General features: G+C 48.8%; 1 protein-coding gene and 1 pseudogene across 2 annotated transcripts in view; both read right to left on the bottom strand.

Annotated features, from left to right (window-relative positions):
* Positions 1 to 19,916, bottom strand: part of stim1b (stromal interaction molecule 1b) — a 198,077-nt gene that overhangs the window by 99,561 nt on the left and 78,600 nt on the right. For both annotated transcript variants that reach the window (XM_059963541.1, XM_059963542.1), the window contains exon 2: positions 18,675 to 18,805. In XM_059963541.1, coding sequence (XP_059819524.1) covers positions 18,675 to 18,805 — 131 coding nt within the window. The remainder of the gene's footprint in view (positions 1 to 18,674; positions 18,806 to 19,916) is intronic.
* On the bottom strand, positions 6,765 to 9,278 carry LOC132390704 (DNA-directed RNA polymerases I, II, and III subunit RPABC4-like; annotated as a pseudogene).

Genomic DNA, 19,916 nt, shown 5'->3' with positions numbered 1-19,916 from the left:
CAGATTGGAGGAGCAACACCTCATATACCGTCTGGGTAGTCTCCAGCCCCTTGGTATGAACATCGAATTCTTCAACTTCCGGTAATTCCCACCCTCTCCCTTCCCCTATCACACTTTCACTCTGCCTCCTCTTCTAGCTGCCTATCACCTCTCTCATGATTCTGCCTTCTTCTACTACCTATAGTGCTTCCCTCTTACATTCCTTCTTCACCTCTCCGGCCTATCCCCTCCCTGCTTCACCTCCCCCACCCCTTGATCTTTCCTCTGATTGGTTTTTTCACCTGCACCTCCCCCCTCCCCCACCTTATTTATAGGGCCCCTGCCCCTCCTTCTTCAGTCCTGACAAAGGGTCTCGGCCCGAAAAGTTGACTGCTCCTTTCAACGGATGCTGCCCTACCTGCTGAGTTCATCCAGCTTGCTTTTACGTGTTGATTTGACCACAGCATCTGCAGTGTACTTTGTGTTTATTAGGTCTATAATTTCTTTTTTGCTTCCTTGCCCCCTTCGTAAATAGCAGAGTGACATTTGCAATCTTCCAGTCCTCCGGAACCAGGCCAGAATCTATTGACTTTTGAAAGATCATTGCTAATGTCTCCGCAATCTCCACTACTACTTCCTTCAGAACACAGGGTGCATTCCATCTGGTCCAGGAGATTTATCTACCCTTAGATTATTCAGCTTCCTGAGTACTTTCTCTGTCATAATTGTGACTGTGCACACTTCTCTTCCCTGACACCCCTGAGTGTCCGGTGTACTGCTGATGCTTTCCTCAGTGAAGACTCGTTCAGTTCCTCCGCCATCTCCCATTACCATTTCTCCAGCACCATTTTCTATCGGTCCTATATCTACTCTCACCTTTTTATATACTTGAAAAAGCTTTTAGTATCCTCTTTGATATTATTTGCTAGCTTCCTTTCATAGTTCATATTTTCCCTCTTAATGACCTTCTTAGTTTCCTTTTGTAAGCTTTTAAAAACTTCCCAATCCTCTGTCTTCCCACTAATTTTTGCTTCCTTGTATGCCCTCTCTTTTGCTTTTACTTTGGTTTTGACTTCTCGTCAGCCACGGTTGCATCCTTTTTCCATTCGAAAATTTCTTCTTCTTTGGAATATATCTGTCTTGCACCTTCCTCACTTCTTGCATAAACTCCAGCCACTGCTGCTCTGCCGTCCTTCCCGCTAGTTCCTTTCCAGTCAACCTTGGCCAGTTCCTCTCTCATGTCACTGTAATTTTCTTTACTCCACTGAAATACCAACACATCAGATTTCGGCTTCTGTTTCTCAAATTTCACAGCGAACTCAATCATGTTGTGATCACTGCCTCCTAATGGTTCCTTCACTTCAATCTCTCTAATCACCTCTGGGTCATTACACAATATCCAGTCCAGTACCTCTGATCCCCCAGTGGGGTCAACAACAAGCTGTTCTAAAAAGCCATCTCGTAGACATTCTACACTAATTCTCTCACTTGAGATCCAGTGCCGATCTGATTTTCCCAATCCACTCACATGATAAAATCCCCCACAATTATCATAACACTGCCCTTCTGGCAAACCTTTCCTATTTCCTGTTATAATTTGTAGTCCACATCACTGCAGCTGTTTGGAGGCCTGTAGGTAACTGCCATCGGGGTCCTTTTACCCCTGCGATTTCTAAGCTCAACCCATAAAGATTCTGTACCTTCCGATCCTATGTCAACTCTTCCTAATGATTTAATATCATTTCTTACCAATAAAGCCACACCACCCCCTCTACCTACCTGCCTATCCTTCCGGTACACCGTGTATCCTTGGACGTTCAGCTCTCAGAGACATGCATCCTTTAGCCACGTCTCAGTGATGGCCACAATATCATACCTGCTAATCTGTATCTGTACAACAAGATCATCCGCCTTATTCCTTATGCTGCATGCATTTAAGTATAACACCTTAAGTCCAGTATTTGGTACTTTTTGCTTTGATTGCACTGCAACTCATCCCAATGGCTGCAAATTCACCCCATTACCTGCCTGTCCTTCCTGACATCCTTACTGCTCACTACCTTAGATCTATTTCTGTTTTCCCTCTCCTCCGCTCCATCATTCCGGTTCCCATCCCCCTGCCAAATTAGTTTAAACCCTCCCGCCAGGATATTGGTCTCATTTTGGTTAAACACAGAATGTATGTCAGTAGCTCATTGTTAAAAATCCACCAGCCCAATGATTACTGATGCTGTCTAGTCAAAACATTTTATTTTTGCTATGGTGTCTGTCAGTTGTTTTAACTGCCTGACTCAAGATCTGAGTGATTATGTTTAGGTCAGATGAAGAGAAATTCCTTTTCCTGGAGAGTAGCTGAGGAATTTGCTGCCCAGGGATGCTGTAGAGGCTACCTTATTAAATATGTAACTCCCTGGGTCGCCTCAGGCTCGCTCAGCTCATTCTTGTCTAGGGGGAGCAGCCTTCGGCCCCGCCAAACTGGGTAATCAGCTGGTGTGGATGCTGTGTGATGTCCCCGCCTCGCCCAAAAACAGACAGTACACCATATGCGATTAAATGAGTACAATTTATAAAGGTTACTATAACTAAGTGATTAATAACAATACAGTATATATGAAGAGAAAATTAAAGAAAAGGCGCCAAACTTATCAAAGTCCAAACCACTTCGTGCACAACCGTTGGAGCTCAATTACTGAAGTCTTCTGGCCACCATTCGATCCCCTCCGAACTCCTCGACTCGCAGCTCAGGACCCTCCGAACTCCTCGACTCTTCAAACAGCTCAGGACCCTCCGAGTGGTCAACCAAGCACATCTAGCTTCATCCCCCCCTCCTCGGAGAATCTCCCGGCCTCGGACCCCCCTTTGGGGTCCGATCCTCGCCCAGCTTAGACCATTGCGTCCTCTCTCTCGACCCCCTCGCGCCGATCTGCCCAAAAGCCCGTCAACAAAAGCTTACAGACTCAGAAGAAAGAACATTAATCCCCATTTGGTTTACAAAGGAATACCATTCTCGTTATCAGTAAATTAGCATTCCTGCTAGTTAACAAAAAGAAACCCTTTCCCAACAGTAACAAAGAAAAAAGAAGAAACCCCCTTTACAAATATATTTAAGACATAGATAGATACTTGCTTAGCAGTGGAACTAAGGATTCCACAGAGGAAGTATGGCTGGAGATCGGGGTTACAAGTGTGTTTAAGGAAACAGAGTTTTAAACTCCCAGTACCAACTACCTTGCTGGCAAACATGCAGCTGTGGTGAATAAAATCGAGATCTCAGAGCTAGGGTGCTGAATCAGACAGACATTAGGTCCGTGTGTGTCCTTGGTTTAATGGAATCCAGGTTAACCCCTTCTGTACCGGATGCAGTGATTCAGATCGATGGGTTTACTATATGCCATCAGGGTAGATCTATAGATTCTCTCAAAAGCAGAGGTGGAGTATGCCTCATTATCAACTCTTCTTAGTGCACAAGTATATCAGTGCTGTCCCAATTCTGCTCACCAGACCTGGAATATCTAGCAGTAAAGTACCATCCTTTTTACCCTATCACGGAAGTTCTCTGGGGTCATTCTGGTAGCGGTTTACATTCCACCTCAGGCCAATGTCAATCAGGCTTTAGATGATCTGAGCAGTGGGATCAACATGCACGAAAAAGCACATCCTAACTCCTTCACCATTGCTTTGGGAGATTTTAACTGGGCTAGTCTGAAAATATCACTAAGCAATATCAATAGATCACTTACAATACTAGAGGAAACAACACACTGGACCATTGCTACACCACCATCGAGAATGCCTACCGTGCTATTCCAAGCCCTCACTTCGGGAGTCTGATCACCTGGCTGTACTTCTACTCCCTGAGCATAGGCAGAGACCAAAGTCTGCATCACCTGGAGTGAGGACCAAGAAGGTTTGGACAAGGGAAGCACAGGAGCACCTACTGGACTGCTTTGAATTGGTGGACTGGACTGTATTCAGGGATTCATCTTCAAACCTGGATGAATATGCTGCAGTTGTTACTAACTTCATTAAAGCCTGTGTGGATGAGTGTGTGCCTACAAAGACTTATTGCACATTCCCAAAACAAAAGCCATGGATGCACCAGGAGGTACATTGTCTGCTGAACACTAGATCTGTGGCATTCAAGTCTGGTAACCCAAGCCTGTACCAGAGAACAAGATATGATTTACGGAGGGCTATTTCAGGGGTGAAGAGACAATTTCAAATGAGGTTGGAGGCGACATCAGATGCACGACAACTCTGGCAAGGTTTGCAAAACATTACTTCCTATAAAGCAAAGCCAATTAGCATGAATGGCAGTGATGCTTCACTACCAGATGAACTCAACGTCTTCTATGCCCGCTTTGAGAGGGAGAATACAACTGTAGCTGTGAAGTTCCCAGCTGAACCTGATGACCCTGTTGTGATCTCTGTGTCTTTAAAGAGACAAGGTGGAAGGTCCTGATGGAGTACCTGGTATAACTTTGAAAACCTGTGCCAGCCAACTGGCAGGAGTATTCAAGGATATTTTCAACCTCTCACTGCTACGGGTGTAAGTTTCTACTTGCTTTAAAAAGGCAACAATTATACCATTGCCTAAGAAAAATAATTTGGGCTGCCTTAATGACTATCACATCTACAGTGATGAAATGCTTTGACAGGTTGTTCATGACTAGACTGAACTCCTGCCTTAGCAAGGACCTGACAGACGCAATCTCAATGGTTCTCTACATGGCTTTAGACCACTTAGATAACACAAACACCTACGTCAGAATGCTGTTCATCAACTATAGCTCAGCATTTAACACCATCATTCCCACAATCCTGATTGAGAAGTTGCAGAACCTGGGCCTCTGGTCTTCCCGACGCAATTGGATCCTCGACTTCCTAACCGGGAGACTACAATGTGTGCAGATTAATGATGACATCTGCTCCTCGCTGATGATCAATACTGGTGCACCTCAGGGGTGTGTGCTTAGCCCACTGCTCTACTCTCTATATACACATGACTGTGTGGTTACTTGTAGCTCAAATACCATCTATAAATTTGCTGACAATACAACCATTGTTGGTAGAATCTCAGGCGGTGACAAGAGGGTGTACAGGAGTGAGATATACCAACCAATGGAGTGGTGTTGCAGCAACAACCTGGCACTCAACGTCAGTATGACAAAAGAACTGATTGTGGACTTCAGGAAGGGTATGTAAGGGGTTTCTTCTTTTACGTTACTGCTAAGGCTAATAAAATGGCTTGTTTTGTTAAAAGTAAAAATGCTTCTTTGTTATGGTAACTGGTGAGAGAGTGCTTTCTCTTGCAGATTGTTTGGGTTATAATTACTGATAACAGGAATTGTATTCATTTGTTAACCAACTGGGATAGATGTTATTCTTTCTTGTGGGTCTGTAAGCTAGTGTTGCGTGGACTTTTGGGGAGACCGCACGAGGGGGTTAGAGGGAGAAGATGCGATGTTGTAAGCTGGGCGATGGAACGGACCCCAAGCGAGGTTCTGAGGCCCAGGATTTTCAGCGAGGAGAGGAGATGAGGACACATTTGTGTGGAGCGTCTGGTCGACCACCATGATTGAGCCCAGGCGGCGGGTCGAGGAGGTCGGAGGGGATCAAATGGTGGCAAGAAGACTTTGTTAACTGAGCTCCAACGGTTGTACATGAAGTGGTTGGATTGATAAGTTTGGCGCCTTTTACTTTTCCTTTTATATTGTATCTCTATTAAGTACATAGTTCTAGTAAGATCTATAAAGTGTAATCATTTAATCACATATGGTGTACAGTCTGTTATTTGGCGAGGTGGGAACATCACACAGCATCTACACAAGCTGATTACCCAGTTTGGTGGGGCTGGAAGGCTGCTCCCCCTAGACAGAAGTGAGCTGACCAAGCCTGAGGCTCACCGGGGGCTACAGGTAAGACGAAGGAACACATACTAATCCTCATAGAGAGATCAGAAATGGAGAGAGTGAGCAGTTTCAAGTTCCTGGGTGTCAAGATCTCTGAGGATCTAACCTGGTCCCAACATATCGAAGCTGTTATAAAGAAGGCAAGACAGCGACTATACTTCATTAGGAGTTTGAAGAGATTTGGTATGTCAACAAACGCACTCAAAAACTTTTATAGATGTACCATGGAGAGCATTCTGACAGGCTGCATCACTGCTGGAATGGGGCGGCTACTGCCCAGGACTGAAAGAAGCTGCAGAGGGTTGTAAATTTAGTCAGCTCCATCTTGGGTACCAGCCTACAAAGTACCCAGGACATCTTCAAAGCACAGTGTCTCAGAAAGGCAGCGTCCATTATTAAGGACTTCCAGCACCCAGGACATGCCCTTTTCTCACTGTCACCATCAGGTAGGAGGTACAGAAGCCTGAAGGCACACACTCAGTGATTCAGGAACAGCTTCTTCCCCTCGGCCGTCCAATTCCTAAATGGACATTGAATGCTTGGACACTACCTCACTTTTTAATATACAGTATTTCTGCTTTTTGCACGATTTTAAATCTATTCAATATACACATAGTGTAATTTTTTTCCTTTTTTTTCTATGTACATGGGACAAATAAAGTTAATCTTTAATCTTGAATGGAAAAGTACAGTGTAGTTGATTATTCAGTGATTGTTCCAACATCACTTTTATACCATACAATTTGAAACATTCAAGAAATACAATAAATGTTTAATTCTAATGCAGTAAATTAAAAAGACTTCGCTCTTGAAATTTAGAAGTTAGATTTTGAAAGAAACAAGAATTAGCAGTAAATGCTTCAGAGAAAAAGTTCATCTGGCATCAAAAACAACCAATCTCTTTGTTCTCTTCTTGTACATTATTCTGTAACCGCATTCTCAGCATTGGATCGGGTCTCTTGCTTTAATTTCATTTTCAGTGTGACACTCTCCACAAATGTAGACCATAGATTGTTGCTTTGGAGGCTGCAAGTCCTTCTGGATACCCATTTCCATATGCTGTTTGGTTTAAGCAAGCTACTGCCAGGGGCTTATTTCCACACCAAAACGAACAAATCCCCAAAGCCCTCGCGAGGCCAATGACCCGTCACCGAAAATCTTTTTTCCTTCTTCTGTATTATGTATTGCATTGAACTGCTGCTGCTAAGTTAACAAATTTTACGTCACATGCTACCTGATCCTGAAGGTAGGCAGATGCAGCTTAGTACACAGCCAGATCCATCATGTTCTTATTGAATGTTGAAGCAGACGCGACAGGCCAGATGGCTGACTCCTGCTCTTAGTTCTTATGTTGGCTCCATCCCACCCCAGCAGTATCCCCTCTTTCACTCTTACCACATTACCTCCACCCTCAGTGAAGGGCCTCTCTCTTTCTGTAGCACTGAGTGAGTGCAGAACTGTTTGGTTAGACTGTAAAATATAGAAGCAGACTTAGGGCATTTGGCCCATTGTGTGGGGTTTGGGGAGGGAGAGCCAGGCTGGCTTTACTGAGGGTGCAGTTACAGTCCAGTCAACAACAGGAGGGCAGGAGGCTGCACTGTTGAAAGGGGAGGCAATTGGGAGCACTCCAGATCCCATGGCCTCTATTAACCAGGAAGCTTAATCAACATCAACCATACACTAACTCCTTTTAATTCTCCCCACTTCCCCAACAAAAGGAGGGGAGGAGGAGGGAGAAGGAAGGGAGGGGGAGAGAAAAGGAAAAGAGGAGGGGAGGGAGGAGTGGTGGCCAGGAGGGGGCAAGATGGATGGGGGAGGGAAGGAGGGGGAAGTAGAGTAATCATGGGTTCAATGCCCATTCTGAAGTCTAATGGTGAAGGGGAAGAAGCTGATCCACAAATGTTGAGTGTGTCTTCAGGATCCTGTACATCCTCCCTGATGGTACAATGAGAAGAGGGCACATCCTGGGTGATGGGGGATCCTGACGTCACCTTTCTGAGGCACTGCCCCTCAAAGGTGTTTTGGTACCCACGATGGAGATGACTGATTTTACAACTTTCTACAGCTTCTTTTGGTGCTACATAGCAGCCCACACCCCCGCCATACCAGACAGTGATGCAGACTATCAGAATGCTCTCTACTGTATATCTGTGAAGTGTTTTAAGTGACAAAGCCAATTCCTTTTAAATTTATTGTACAGCTGAAACTGGCATGGAGAACCACGTGGCTTTGTACACAGACAACAGAAACGTGACTTCAGGAGACTGCTGGTATTGTTGGGTTGTCACAGGAAGACAGATTCAACAGTATTGGGGTAACAAGGAGACTAAACGCTGAGAGCAGCTGCTGTTAGTTGTGTCTGAGGCAATCAGCAGATGGCACGTCAGAGCCTAGTAAGTCCTACACTGGCTCGCCCCAAACTGACCACCAGATTGCAGGAAGTTGAGGTGAGGTGAGGCTGGGCAGGAAGAGGAAGACAGAAACGCAGGCAGAGACCAAAGGACGGCTGTGGCTGGGATCGTAGTGAGGAAATCTCTGAAGATGTACAATGGAGAGCGTCCTAGCTGGTTGCACCACTGTCTGGTACAGAGGGGCCGGTGTAAACTCAGCCAGCTACACCATGGGCACCAGCCTCCCCAGCAACAAGGGCACTTCCAAAGGTGACATCCATCATCGAGGACCCGTCACCCAGGACATACCCTCCTCTCACTGTGTCCATCATCGAGGACCCCTCACACAGGACATACCCTCCTCTCACTGTGTCCATCATCAAGGTCCCGTCACCCAGGACATACCCTCCTCTCACTGTGTCCATCATCGAGGACCCATCACACAGGACATACCCTCCTCTCACTGTGTCCATCATCGAGGAAACCATCACACAGGGCATACCCTCCTCTCACTGTGTCCATCATCGAGGACCCGTCACCCAGGACATACCCTCCTCTCACTGTGTCCATCATCGAGGACCCCTCACACAGGACATACCCTCCTCTCACTGTGTCCATCATCGAGGACCCATCACACAGGACATACTCTCCTCTCACTGTGTCCATCATCGAGGACCCATCACACAGGACATACTCTCCTCTCACTGTGTCCATTATCGAGGACCCCTCACACAGGACATACCCTCCTCTCACTGTGTCCATCATCGAGGACCCATCACGCAGGACATACTCTCCTCTCACTGTGTCCATCATCGAGGACCCCTCACACAGGACATTCCCTCCTCTCACTGTGTCCATCATCGAGGTCCCGTCACCCTGGACATACCCTCCTCTCACTGTGTCCAGCATCGAGGACCCATCACACAGGACATACCCTCCTCTCACTGTGTCCATCATCGAGGACCCGTCACACAGGACATACCCTCCTCTCACTGTGTCCATCATCGAGGACCCCTCACACAGGACATACCCTTCTCTCACTGTGTCCATCATCGAGGACCCCTCACACAGGACATACCCTCCTCTCACTGTGTCCAGCATCGAGGACCCATCACACAGGACATACCCTCCTCTCACTGTGTCCATCATCGAGGACCCATCACACAGGACATTCCCTCCTCTCACTGTGTCCATCATCGAGGACCCATCACACAGGACATACCCTCCTCTCACTGTGTCCATCATCGAGGACCCGTCACACAGGGCATACCCTCCTCTCACTGTGTCCATCATCGAGGACCCGTCACCCAGGACATACCCTCCTCTCACTGTGTCCAGCATCGAGGACCCCTCACACAGGACATACCCTCCTCTCACTGTGTCCATCATCGAGGACCCGTCACACAGGACATACCCTCCTCTCACTGTGTCCATCATCGAGGACCCATCACCCAGGACATACCCTCCTCTCACTGTGTCCATCATCGAGGACCCATCACACAGGACATTCCCTCCTCTCACTGTGTCCATCATCGAGGACCCGTCACACAGGACATACCCTCCTCTCACTGTGTCCAGCATCGAGGACCCATCACACAGGACATACCCTCCTCTCACTGTGTCCATCATCGAGGACCCGTCACACAGGACATACCCTCCTCTCACTGTGTCCATCATCGAGGACCCATCACACAGGACATTCCCTCCTCTCACTGTGTCCATCATCGAGGACCCCTCACACAGGACATACCCTCCTCTCACTGTGTCCATCATCGAGGACCCCTCACACAGGACATACCCTCCTCTCACTGTGTCCATCATCGAGGACCCAGGACATACCCTTCTCTCACTGTGTCCATCATCGAGGACCCCTCACACAGGACATACCCTCCTCTCACTGTGTCCATCATCGAGGACCCATCACACAGGACATACCCTCCTCTCACTGTGTCCATCATCGAGGACCCGTCACCCAGGACATACCCTCCTCTCACTGTGTCCATCATCGAGGACCCATCACACAGGACATACCCTCCTCTCACTGTGTCCATCATCGAGGACCCGTCACCCAGGACATACCCTCCTCTCACTGTGTCCATCATCGAGGACCCATCACACAGGACATACCCTCCTCTCACTGTGTCCATCATCGAGGACCCATCACACAGGACATACCTTCCTCTCACTGTGTCCATCATCGAGGACCCATCACACAGGACATACCCTCCTCTCACTGTGTCCAGCATCGAGGTCCCATCACACAGGACATACCCTCCTCTCACTGTGTCCATCATCGAGGACCCATCACACAGGACATTCCCTCCTCTCACTGTGTCCATCATCGAGGACCCCTCACCCAGGACATACCCTCCTCTCACTGTGTCCATCATCGAGGACCCATCACACAGGACGTACCCTCCTCTCACTGTGTCCATCATCGAGGACCCATCACACAGGACATACTCTCCTCTCACTGTGTCCATTATCGAGGACCCATCACACAGGACATACCCTCCTCTCACTGTGTCCATCATCGAGGACCCATCACACAGGACATTCCCTCCTCTCACTGTGTCCATCATCGAGGACCCCTCACGCAGGACATACCCTCCTCTCACTGTGTCCATCATCGAGGACCCATCACACAGGACATACCCTCCTCTCACTGTGTCCATCATCGAGGACCCATCACACAGGACATACCCTCCTCTCACTGTGTCCATCATCGAGGACCCGTCACCCAGGACATACCCTCCTCTCACTGTGTCCATCATCGAGGACCTGTCACCCAGGACATACCCTCCTCTCACTGTGTCCATCATCGAGGACCCATCACACAGGATATACCCTCCTCTCACTGTGTCCATCATCGAGGACCCATCACACAGGACGTACCCTCCTCTCACTGTGTCCATCATCGAGGACCCATCACACAGGACATACCCTCCTCTCACTGTGTCCATCATCGAGGACCCATCACACAGGGCATACCCTCCTCTCACTGTGTCCATCATCGAGGACCCCTCACACAGGACATACTCTCCTCTCACTGTGTCCATCATCGAGGACCCATCACCCAGGACATACCCTCCTCTCACTGTGTCCATCATCGAGGACCCATCACACAGGACATACCCTCCTCTCACTGTGTCCATCATCGAGGACCCGTCACCCAGGACATACCCTCCTCTCACTGTGTCCATCATCGAGGACCCATCACACAGGACATACCCTCCTCTCACTGTGTCCATCATCAAGGACCCATCACACAGGGCATACCCTCCTCTCACTGTGTCCATCATCGAGGACCCGTCACACAGGACATACCCTCCTCTCACTGTGTCCAGCATCGAGGTCCCATCACACAGGACATACCCTCCTCTCACTGTGTCCATCATCGAGGACCCATCACCCAGGACATACCCTCCTCTCACTGTGTCCATCATCGAGGTCCCGTCACCCTGGACATACCCTCCTCTCACTGTGTCCAGCATCGAGGACCCATCACACAGGACATACCCTCCTCTCACTGTGTCCATCATCGAGGACCCGTCACACAGGACATACCCTCCTCTCACTGTGTCCATCATCGAGGACCCCTCACACAGGACATACCCTTCTCTCACTGTGTCCATCATCGAGGACCCCTCACACAGGACATACCCTCCTCTCACTGTGTCCAGCATCGAGGACCCATCACACAGGACATACCCTCCTCTCACTGTGTCCATCATCGAGGACCCATCACACAGGACATTCCCTCCTCTCACTGTGTCCATCATCGAGGACCCATCACACAGGACATACCCTCCTCTCACTGTGTCCATCATCGAGGACCCGTCACACAGGGCATACCCTCCTCTCACTGTGTCCATCATCGAGGACCCGTCACCCAGGACATACCCTCCTCTCACTGTGTCCAGCATCGAGGACCCCTCACACAGGACATACCCTCCTCTCACTGTGTCCATCATCGAGGACCCGTCACACAGGACATACCCTCCTCTCACTGTGTCCATCATCGAGGACCCATCACCCAGGACATACCCTCCTCTCACTGTGTCCATCATCGAGGACCCATCACACAGGACATTCCCTCCTCTCACTGTGTCCATCATCGAGGACCCGTCACACAGGACATACCCTCCTCTCACTGTGTCCAGCATCGAGGACCCATCACACAGGACATACCCTCCTCTCACTGTGTCCATCATCGAGGACCCGTCACACAGGACATACCCTCCTCTCACTGTGTCCATCATCGAGGACCCATCACACAGGACATTCCCTCCTCTCACTGTGTCCATCATCGAGGACCCCTCACACAGGACATACCCTCCTCTCACTGTGTCCATCATCGAGGACCCCTCACACAGGACATACCCTCCTCTCACTGTGTCCATCATCGAGGACCCAGGACATACCCTTCTCTCACTGTGTCCATCATCGAGGACCCCTCACATAGGACATACCCTCCTCTCACTGTGTCCATCATCGAGGACCCATCACACAGGACATACCCTCCTCTCACTGTGTCCATCATCGAGGACCCGTCACCCAGGACATACCCTCCTCTCACTGTGTCCATCATCGAGGACCCATCACACAGGACATACCCTCCTCTCACTGTGTCCATCATCGAGGACCCGTCACCCAGGACATACCCTCCTCTCACTGTGTCCATCATCGAGGACCCATCACACAGGACATACCCTCCTCTCACTGTGTCCATCATCGAGGACCCATCACACAGGACATACCTTCCTCTCACTGTGTCCATCATCGAGGACCCATCACACAGGACATACCCTCCTCTCACTGTGTCCAGCATCGAGGTCCCATCACACAGGACATACCCTCCTCTCACTGTGTCCATCATCGAGGACCCATCACACAGGACATTCCCTCCTCTCACTGTGTCCATCATCGAGGACCCCTCACCCAGGACATACCCTCCTCTCACTGTGTCCATCATCGAGGACCCATCACACAGGACGTACCCTCCTCTCACTGTGTCCATCATCGAGGACCCATCACACAGGACATACTCTCCTCTCACTGTGTCCATTATCGAGGACCCATCACACAGGACATACCCTCCTCTCACTGTGTCCATCATCGAGGACCCATCACACAGGACATTCCCTCCTCTCACTGTGTCCATCATCGAGGACCCCTCACGCAGGACATACCCTCCTCTCACTGTGTCCATCATCGAGGACCCATCACACAGGACATACCCTCCTCTCACTGTGTCCATCATCGAGGACCCATCACACAGGACATACCCTCCTCTCACTGTGTCCATCATCGAGGACCCGTCACCCAGGACATACCCTCCTCTCACTGTGTCCATCATCGAGGACCTGTCACCCAGGACATACCCTCCTCTCACTGTGTCCATCATCGAGGACCCATCACACAGGATATACCCTCCTCTCACTGTGTCCATCATCGAGGACCCATCACACAGGACGTACCCTCCTCTCACTGTGTCCATCATCGAGGACCCATCACACAGGACATACCCTCCTCTCACTGTGTCCATCATCGAGGACCCATCACACAGGGCATACCCTCCTCTCACTGTGTCCATCATCGAGGACCCCTCACACAGGACATACTCTCCTCTCACTGTGTCCATCATCGAGGACCCATCACCCAGGACATACCCTCCTCTCACTGTGTCCATCATCGAGGACCCATCACACAGGACATACCCTCCTCTCACTGTGTCCATCATCGAGGACCCGTCACCCAGGACATACCCTCCTCTCACTGTGTCCATCATCGAGGACCCATCACACAGGACATACCCTCCTCTCACTGTGTCCATCATCAAGGACCCATCACACAGGGCATACCCTCCTCTCACTGTGTCCATCATCGAGGACCCGTCACACAGGACATACCCTCCTCTCACTGTGTCCAGCATCGAGGTCCCATCACACAGGACATACCCTCCTCTCACTGTGTCCATCATCGAGGACCCATCACCCAGGACATACCCTCCTCTCACTGTGTCCATCATCGAGGACCCCTCACACAGGACGTACCCTCCTCTCACTGTGTCCAGCATCGAGGACCCATCACACAGGACATACCCTCCTCTCACTGTGTCCATCATCGAGGACCCGTCACCCAGGACATACCCTCCTCTCACTGTGTCCATCATCGAGGACCCCTCACACAGGACATACCCTCCTCTCACTGTGTCCATCATCGAGGACCCATCACACAGGACATACTCTCCTCTCACTGTGTCCATCATCGAGGACCCCTCACACAGGACATTCCCTCCTCTCACTGTGTCCATCATCGAGGTCCCGTCACCCAGGACATACCCTCCTCTCACTGTGTCCATCATCGAGGACCCATCACGCAGGACATACCCTCCTCTCACTGTGTCCATCATCGAGGACCCCTCACACAGGACATACCCTCCTCTCACTGTGTCCATCATCGAGGACCCCTCACACAGGACATACCCTCCTCTCACTGTGTCCATCATCGAGGACCCGTCACCCAGGACATTCCCTCCTCTCACTGTGTCCATCATCGAGGACCCCTCACACAGGACATACTCTCCTCTCACTGTGTCCATCATCGAGGACCCGTCACACAGGACGTACCCTCTTCTCACTGTGTCCAGCATCGAGGACCCATCACACAGGACATACCCTCCTCTCACTGTGTCCATCATCGAGGACCCCTCACACAGGACATACCCTCCTCTCACTGTGTCCATCATCGAGGACCCATCACACAGGACATACCCTCCTCTCACTGTGTCCATCATCGAGGACCCATCACACAGGACATACCCTCCTCTCACTGTGTCCATCATCGAGGACCCGTCACCCAGGACATACCCTCCTCTCACTGTGTCCATCATCGATGACCCGTCACCCAGGACATACCCTCCTCTCACTGTGTCCATCATCGAGGACCCATCACACAGGACATACCCTCCTCTCACTGTGTCCATCATCGAGGACCCCTCAAACAGGACATACCCTCCTCTCACTGTGTCCATCATCGAGGACCCGTCACCCAGGACATACCCTCCTCTCACTGTGTCCATCATCGAGGACCAATCACACAGGACATACCCTCTTCTCACTGTGTCCATCATCGAGGACCCATCACACAGGACATACCCTCTTCTCACTGTGTCCATCATCGAGGACCCGTCACCCAGGACATACCCTCCTCTCACTGTGTCCATCATCGAGGACCCATCACACAGGACATACCCTCCTCTCACTGTGTCCATCATCGAGGACCCATCACACAGGACATACCCTCCTCTCACTGTGTCCATCATCGAGGACCCATCACCCAGGACATACCCTCCTCTCACTGTGTCCATCATCGAGGACCCATCACACAGGACATACCCTCCTCTCACTGTGTCCATCATCGTGGACCCATCACACAGGACGTACCCTCCTCTCACTGTGTCCATCATCGAGGACCCATCACACAGGACATACCCTCCTCTCACTGCTACCATCACTGAGGTGTTATGGGAACCTGAAGACACACACTTAATGTTTCAGTAGCAGCTTCTTCCCCTCCACCATCAGAATTCTGACAGGCAATGAGCCCACGAACACGACCTCACTGTTTTCTACCTCTCTCTTTCTGCACTATTTATACAGTAGTGAAAAGTGGCAAAAATATACATTTGGTAGTGAAAAGAGGCAGGCATATAGAATACGCCTCCTTTCACTACCATCCAGCTGCAACTTAAAAAAAAGAGAATATATGTAATTGATAGATTTTATTATGTACAGCTGCAAACAAAGACAGATTTCATGACATATGCCAGTGATAAATGTGATGAAAGGGTCAGAGAGATTTTAAAAAATTCAGAGAGTGACAGAAAGAGATAGTAAAAAAGAAAGTGAGCGAGGACGAGGAATGGAGAGAAAGCTGAAGAATGGTGAAATTAAATCAGGAGCAAGAGGCTGACCAGCATATGAGAGACATTTACAAGCCTAGACTGGGTTTTTCTTCTGAAACATTCAACATTTTAACACATGTGAGGGACTTTTCCTGTTTCTTGGGAAGTTCTGAAGCATTTCAGAGTCAAAGGATCACCACTTCTGAAATACTGTCACTGATGTTATTTGGGCAGACGTATCAGTCAGCTCACACACTGCAAGGATGCATCTGCAAAAACTGTGCCTAGTACATCAGTTTAATTGAGTTCTGCTACTTTTCACAGAAATTCATCTCGATTAGTCACACCAGCCACAGGAGGTGGTCAAAACTGTGGTGAGTTTGTGGAGATTTGGCATGACATCTAAAACTTTGACAGACTTCTATAGATGTGTAGTAGAGAGTAAACTGACTGGCTGCATCAGAGCCTGGTATGGAAAATCCAAGAAAACGTTGTGGATACAGCCCAGTCCGTCACTGGTAAAGCCCTCCCCACCACTGAGCAAATCTACATGGACTGCTATCGTAGAGAAGCGATATCCATCATCAGGAACTCCACCACCAAGGACGTGCCCTCTTCTCGCTGCTGCCGTCAGGAAGGCACAAGAGCCTCAGGGCTCTTGAAAAAGAGGGGATAACTTCACTCCCCCGTCACTGATCTGTTCCCATAACCTATTGACTCACTTAGAACATAGAAATCAACAGCACATTACTCTCAGCCGACAATGTTATGCCAACCATGTAACCTACTCTTGAAACTGCCTAGAATTTCCCCACTGCATAGCCCTCTATTTTTCCAAGCTCCATGTACCTATCCAAGAGTCTCTTAAAAGACCCTATGGTATCCGCCTCCACCATTAAGTATTCATTAAGTACCTCTGCTATCTCCTCCGGTTCCATACACACATTTCCAATGTCACACTTGATTAGTCCTATTCTCTCATATCTTATCCTCTTGCTCTTCACATACTTGTAGAATGCTTTGGGATTTTCCTTAATCCTGCTTTCCAAGGCCTTCTCATGACCCCTTCTAGCTCTCCTAATTAAATTCTTGAGCTTCTTCCCGGCATCCTTGTAATTTTCTAGAGATCTAACAGTACCTAGCTTCTTGAACCTTTTGTAAGCTTTTCTTTTCTTCTTAACTAGGTTTTCTGCATCCTTTATATTCTGTGGTTCTTTTACCCTACCATCCTTTCCCTGTCTCAATGGAACGTCCCTTTGCAGAATGCAATGCAAATGTTCCCACATTTGCCACATTTTTGCTGTGCATTTCCCTGAGAACATCTACTCTCAAATTTATGTTCCCAAGTTTCTGCCTCATAGCACCATATTTCCCCCTACTCTAATTAAATGTTTTCCCAAATTGTCTGCTCCTATTCCTCTCCAGCACTATGGTGAAGGAGATGAGAGTTGTCACTACCTCCAAAATGCTCTCCCGAGAGATCTGACAGCTGACCAGGTTCATTTCCCAATACCAGATCAAGTACAGCCTCTCCTCTAGTTGGCTTATCTACATATTGCATCAGTAAACCTTCCTGAATGCACCTAATAAACTCCGTGCCATCTAAACCCCTTGCAATAAGGAGATGCCAGTCTCAGGAAAATTAAAATGTCCCATCACAATAACCCTACTATTACTACATTGTTCCAGAATTTGCCTACCTATCTGCTCCTCAATGTCCCTGTTACTATTGGGTGGTGTATAAAAAACACCCAGTAGAGCTGTGCCCCCTTTGTTTTTGACTTCCACCCACAATGACTCAGTAGACAATCCTTCGATGACTTCCTCCTTTTCTGCAGCCGTGACACTCTGCCACTCCCCCACCTCTTATGTCTCTCTCTGTCCTTTTGGAAACATCTAAATCCCGGCACACACAGCAGCCATTCCTACTCTGGGACATCCAAGTCTCTGTAATGGCCACAACGTCACAGTTCCTTTACAAGGACTTTTCATCTCATGTTCTCGATATTTATTGTTTATTTATTATTATTATTATTTTTGTGCCAACAGTTCATCTTTGAACTGTAGAAGGAGAGTGGACACATGGAAGATACCCAAGCAGTCATGGAGAGAATGAACAAACTCCTGACTGTAAAAGCATAAATTGCCGCCTGTGCTTGTAATGAATAATCATTTCTAGTGCTATCATCATCAACAAGCAAGTTCTCCAGGTACAACTTCCTTTTGGTAACCATCGAGAATTTTTAAAAATGAGGCTCTTCAGCACAAAATTGGAGTGAAGCCTGAGCCTTCGGGATTCTGTGGTTCAGTGCTTTCAATTCACGATTCAAGATTGTTTATTGCCATTCTTCTGTACACAAGTGTAAAGGAGAACAAAATGATAGTTAGTCCAGATCCGATGCAGCATGTAAAACACAACAGGGCAATGGCTAAAGGAGCTCTTAGTGTCAGGATACTGAGAGTTGCTGCCGCATCATTACTGACCTCATCACTCTCCTCCACATCGACATTTCCATTGGCATCATCGTCCATCTGCTTATGGATGCTCATGATGGCCTCAAAGCGGAGAACCTCCTCTTCAATATGGCACGATGCTTCATCAATCCGACATAGATCTAAAGGGAGAAACAGAATTAGACTGGAGCCACATCGCAGAAAAACAGTGCAGCAAACCCAATGAGAACAGAGGGATTTCACATTGACTGGAGAGATGAGGCACACATCTGGGTGGTGCATGCACAAGTGAAGCTGAAGAGCTTGCAAACCCAGGTGTTCAATGACAAGTTTTGTGTGATTTCTCTACTGTATCAAATATTGTTGAAATAAGAATGTAAAGCAGAGGGACATTACACCTCAAACCCATGGCAGCTAAATGCTTGAGGAATCACAATCAGGTCTCGCAGGCAATTGAGTGATGTTGGCTCTGGAATCAGATTATGGGACTTCAAGTGCTCTGTGGTGTAACACAGCATTATAATGAAGGTCTTTCTGCATTCTACAGTCAATTAAACTTCAAAGAAATGTAGTAAAGCGAGGCTGAGCAAAAGCTTTCATTCCGTAACTAATGACCTGCACTAGCTTCAGGTATGTCACTTCACCAGCTAATTGATCATCATCACCGTCGTCTGCCTGGTGTCAGTAGTCACATAACCAGGACTTGTGATATGCACCACCTGCTCCTACGGCTTCACGTGACCCTGATCGGGGGCTAAGGAGATGCTACACCTTGTCCAAGGTGACAAGCAGGCTTGCGGAGGGGAGGGTGGCTCACACCACCTGTGTAGAGATGTATCGCTACATCGCCACCCAGGAAATGTGAAAATGTTAACTAGTGACCAGTGAAACAACCATCATCACACTGCACCCTCTGAAACACCCCTGCAACACCGTGTCCCGTGAAACGGCCCCAGTCAGACAGCATCCAGTGAAAGAGGTTCCATCACACAGTCTCCAGCAGAATGGCCACAACAGAACGTCAGCAGCGGACGTGCACCCAACAGACCATCTCCAGTGCAATGGACCCGGTCATGCTGCATCCAGTGGAGCAGCCCGTGTCACGCTGTGTCCCATGGAACAGTCCTGGTCACTCCGTCTCCAGTGAAACGGCCCTCGTCACTCCGTCTCCAGTGAAACGGCCCTCGCCACACCGTCTCCAGTGAAATGGCCCTCGCCACACCGTCTCCAGTGAAACGGCCCTCGCCACTCCGTCTTCAGTGAAACGGCCCT

The sequence above is a fragment of the Hypanus sabinus genome, chromosome 3, assembly GCF_030144855.1.
Source record: "Hypanus sabinus isolate sHypSab1 chromosome 3, sHypSab1.hap1, whole genome shotgun sequence".
In the NCBI taxonomy this organism is placed as follows: domain Eukaryota; kingdom Metazoa; phylum Chordata; class Chondrichthyes; order Myliobatiformes; family Dasyatidae; genus Hypanus; species Hypanus sabinus.
This window is presented reverse-complemented; position numbering and strand designations above follow the sequence as displayed.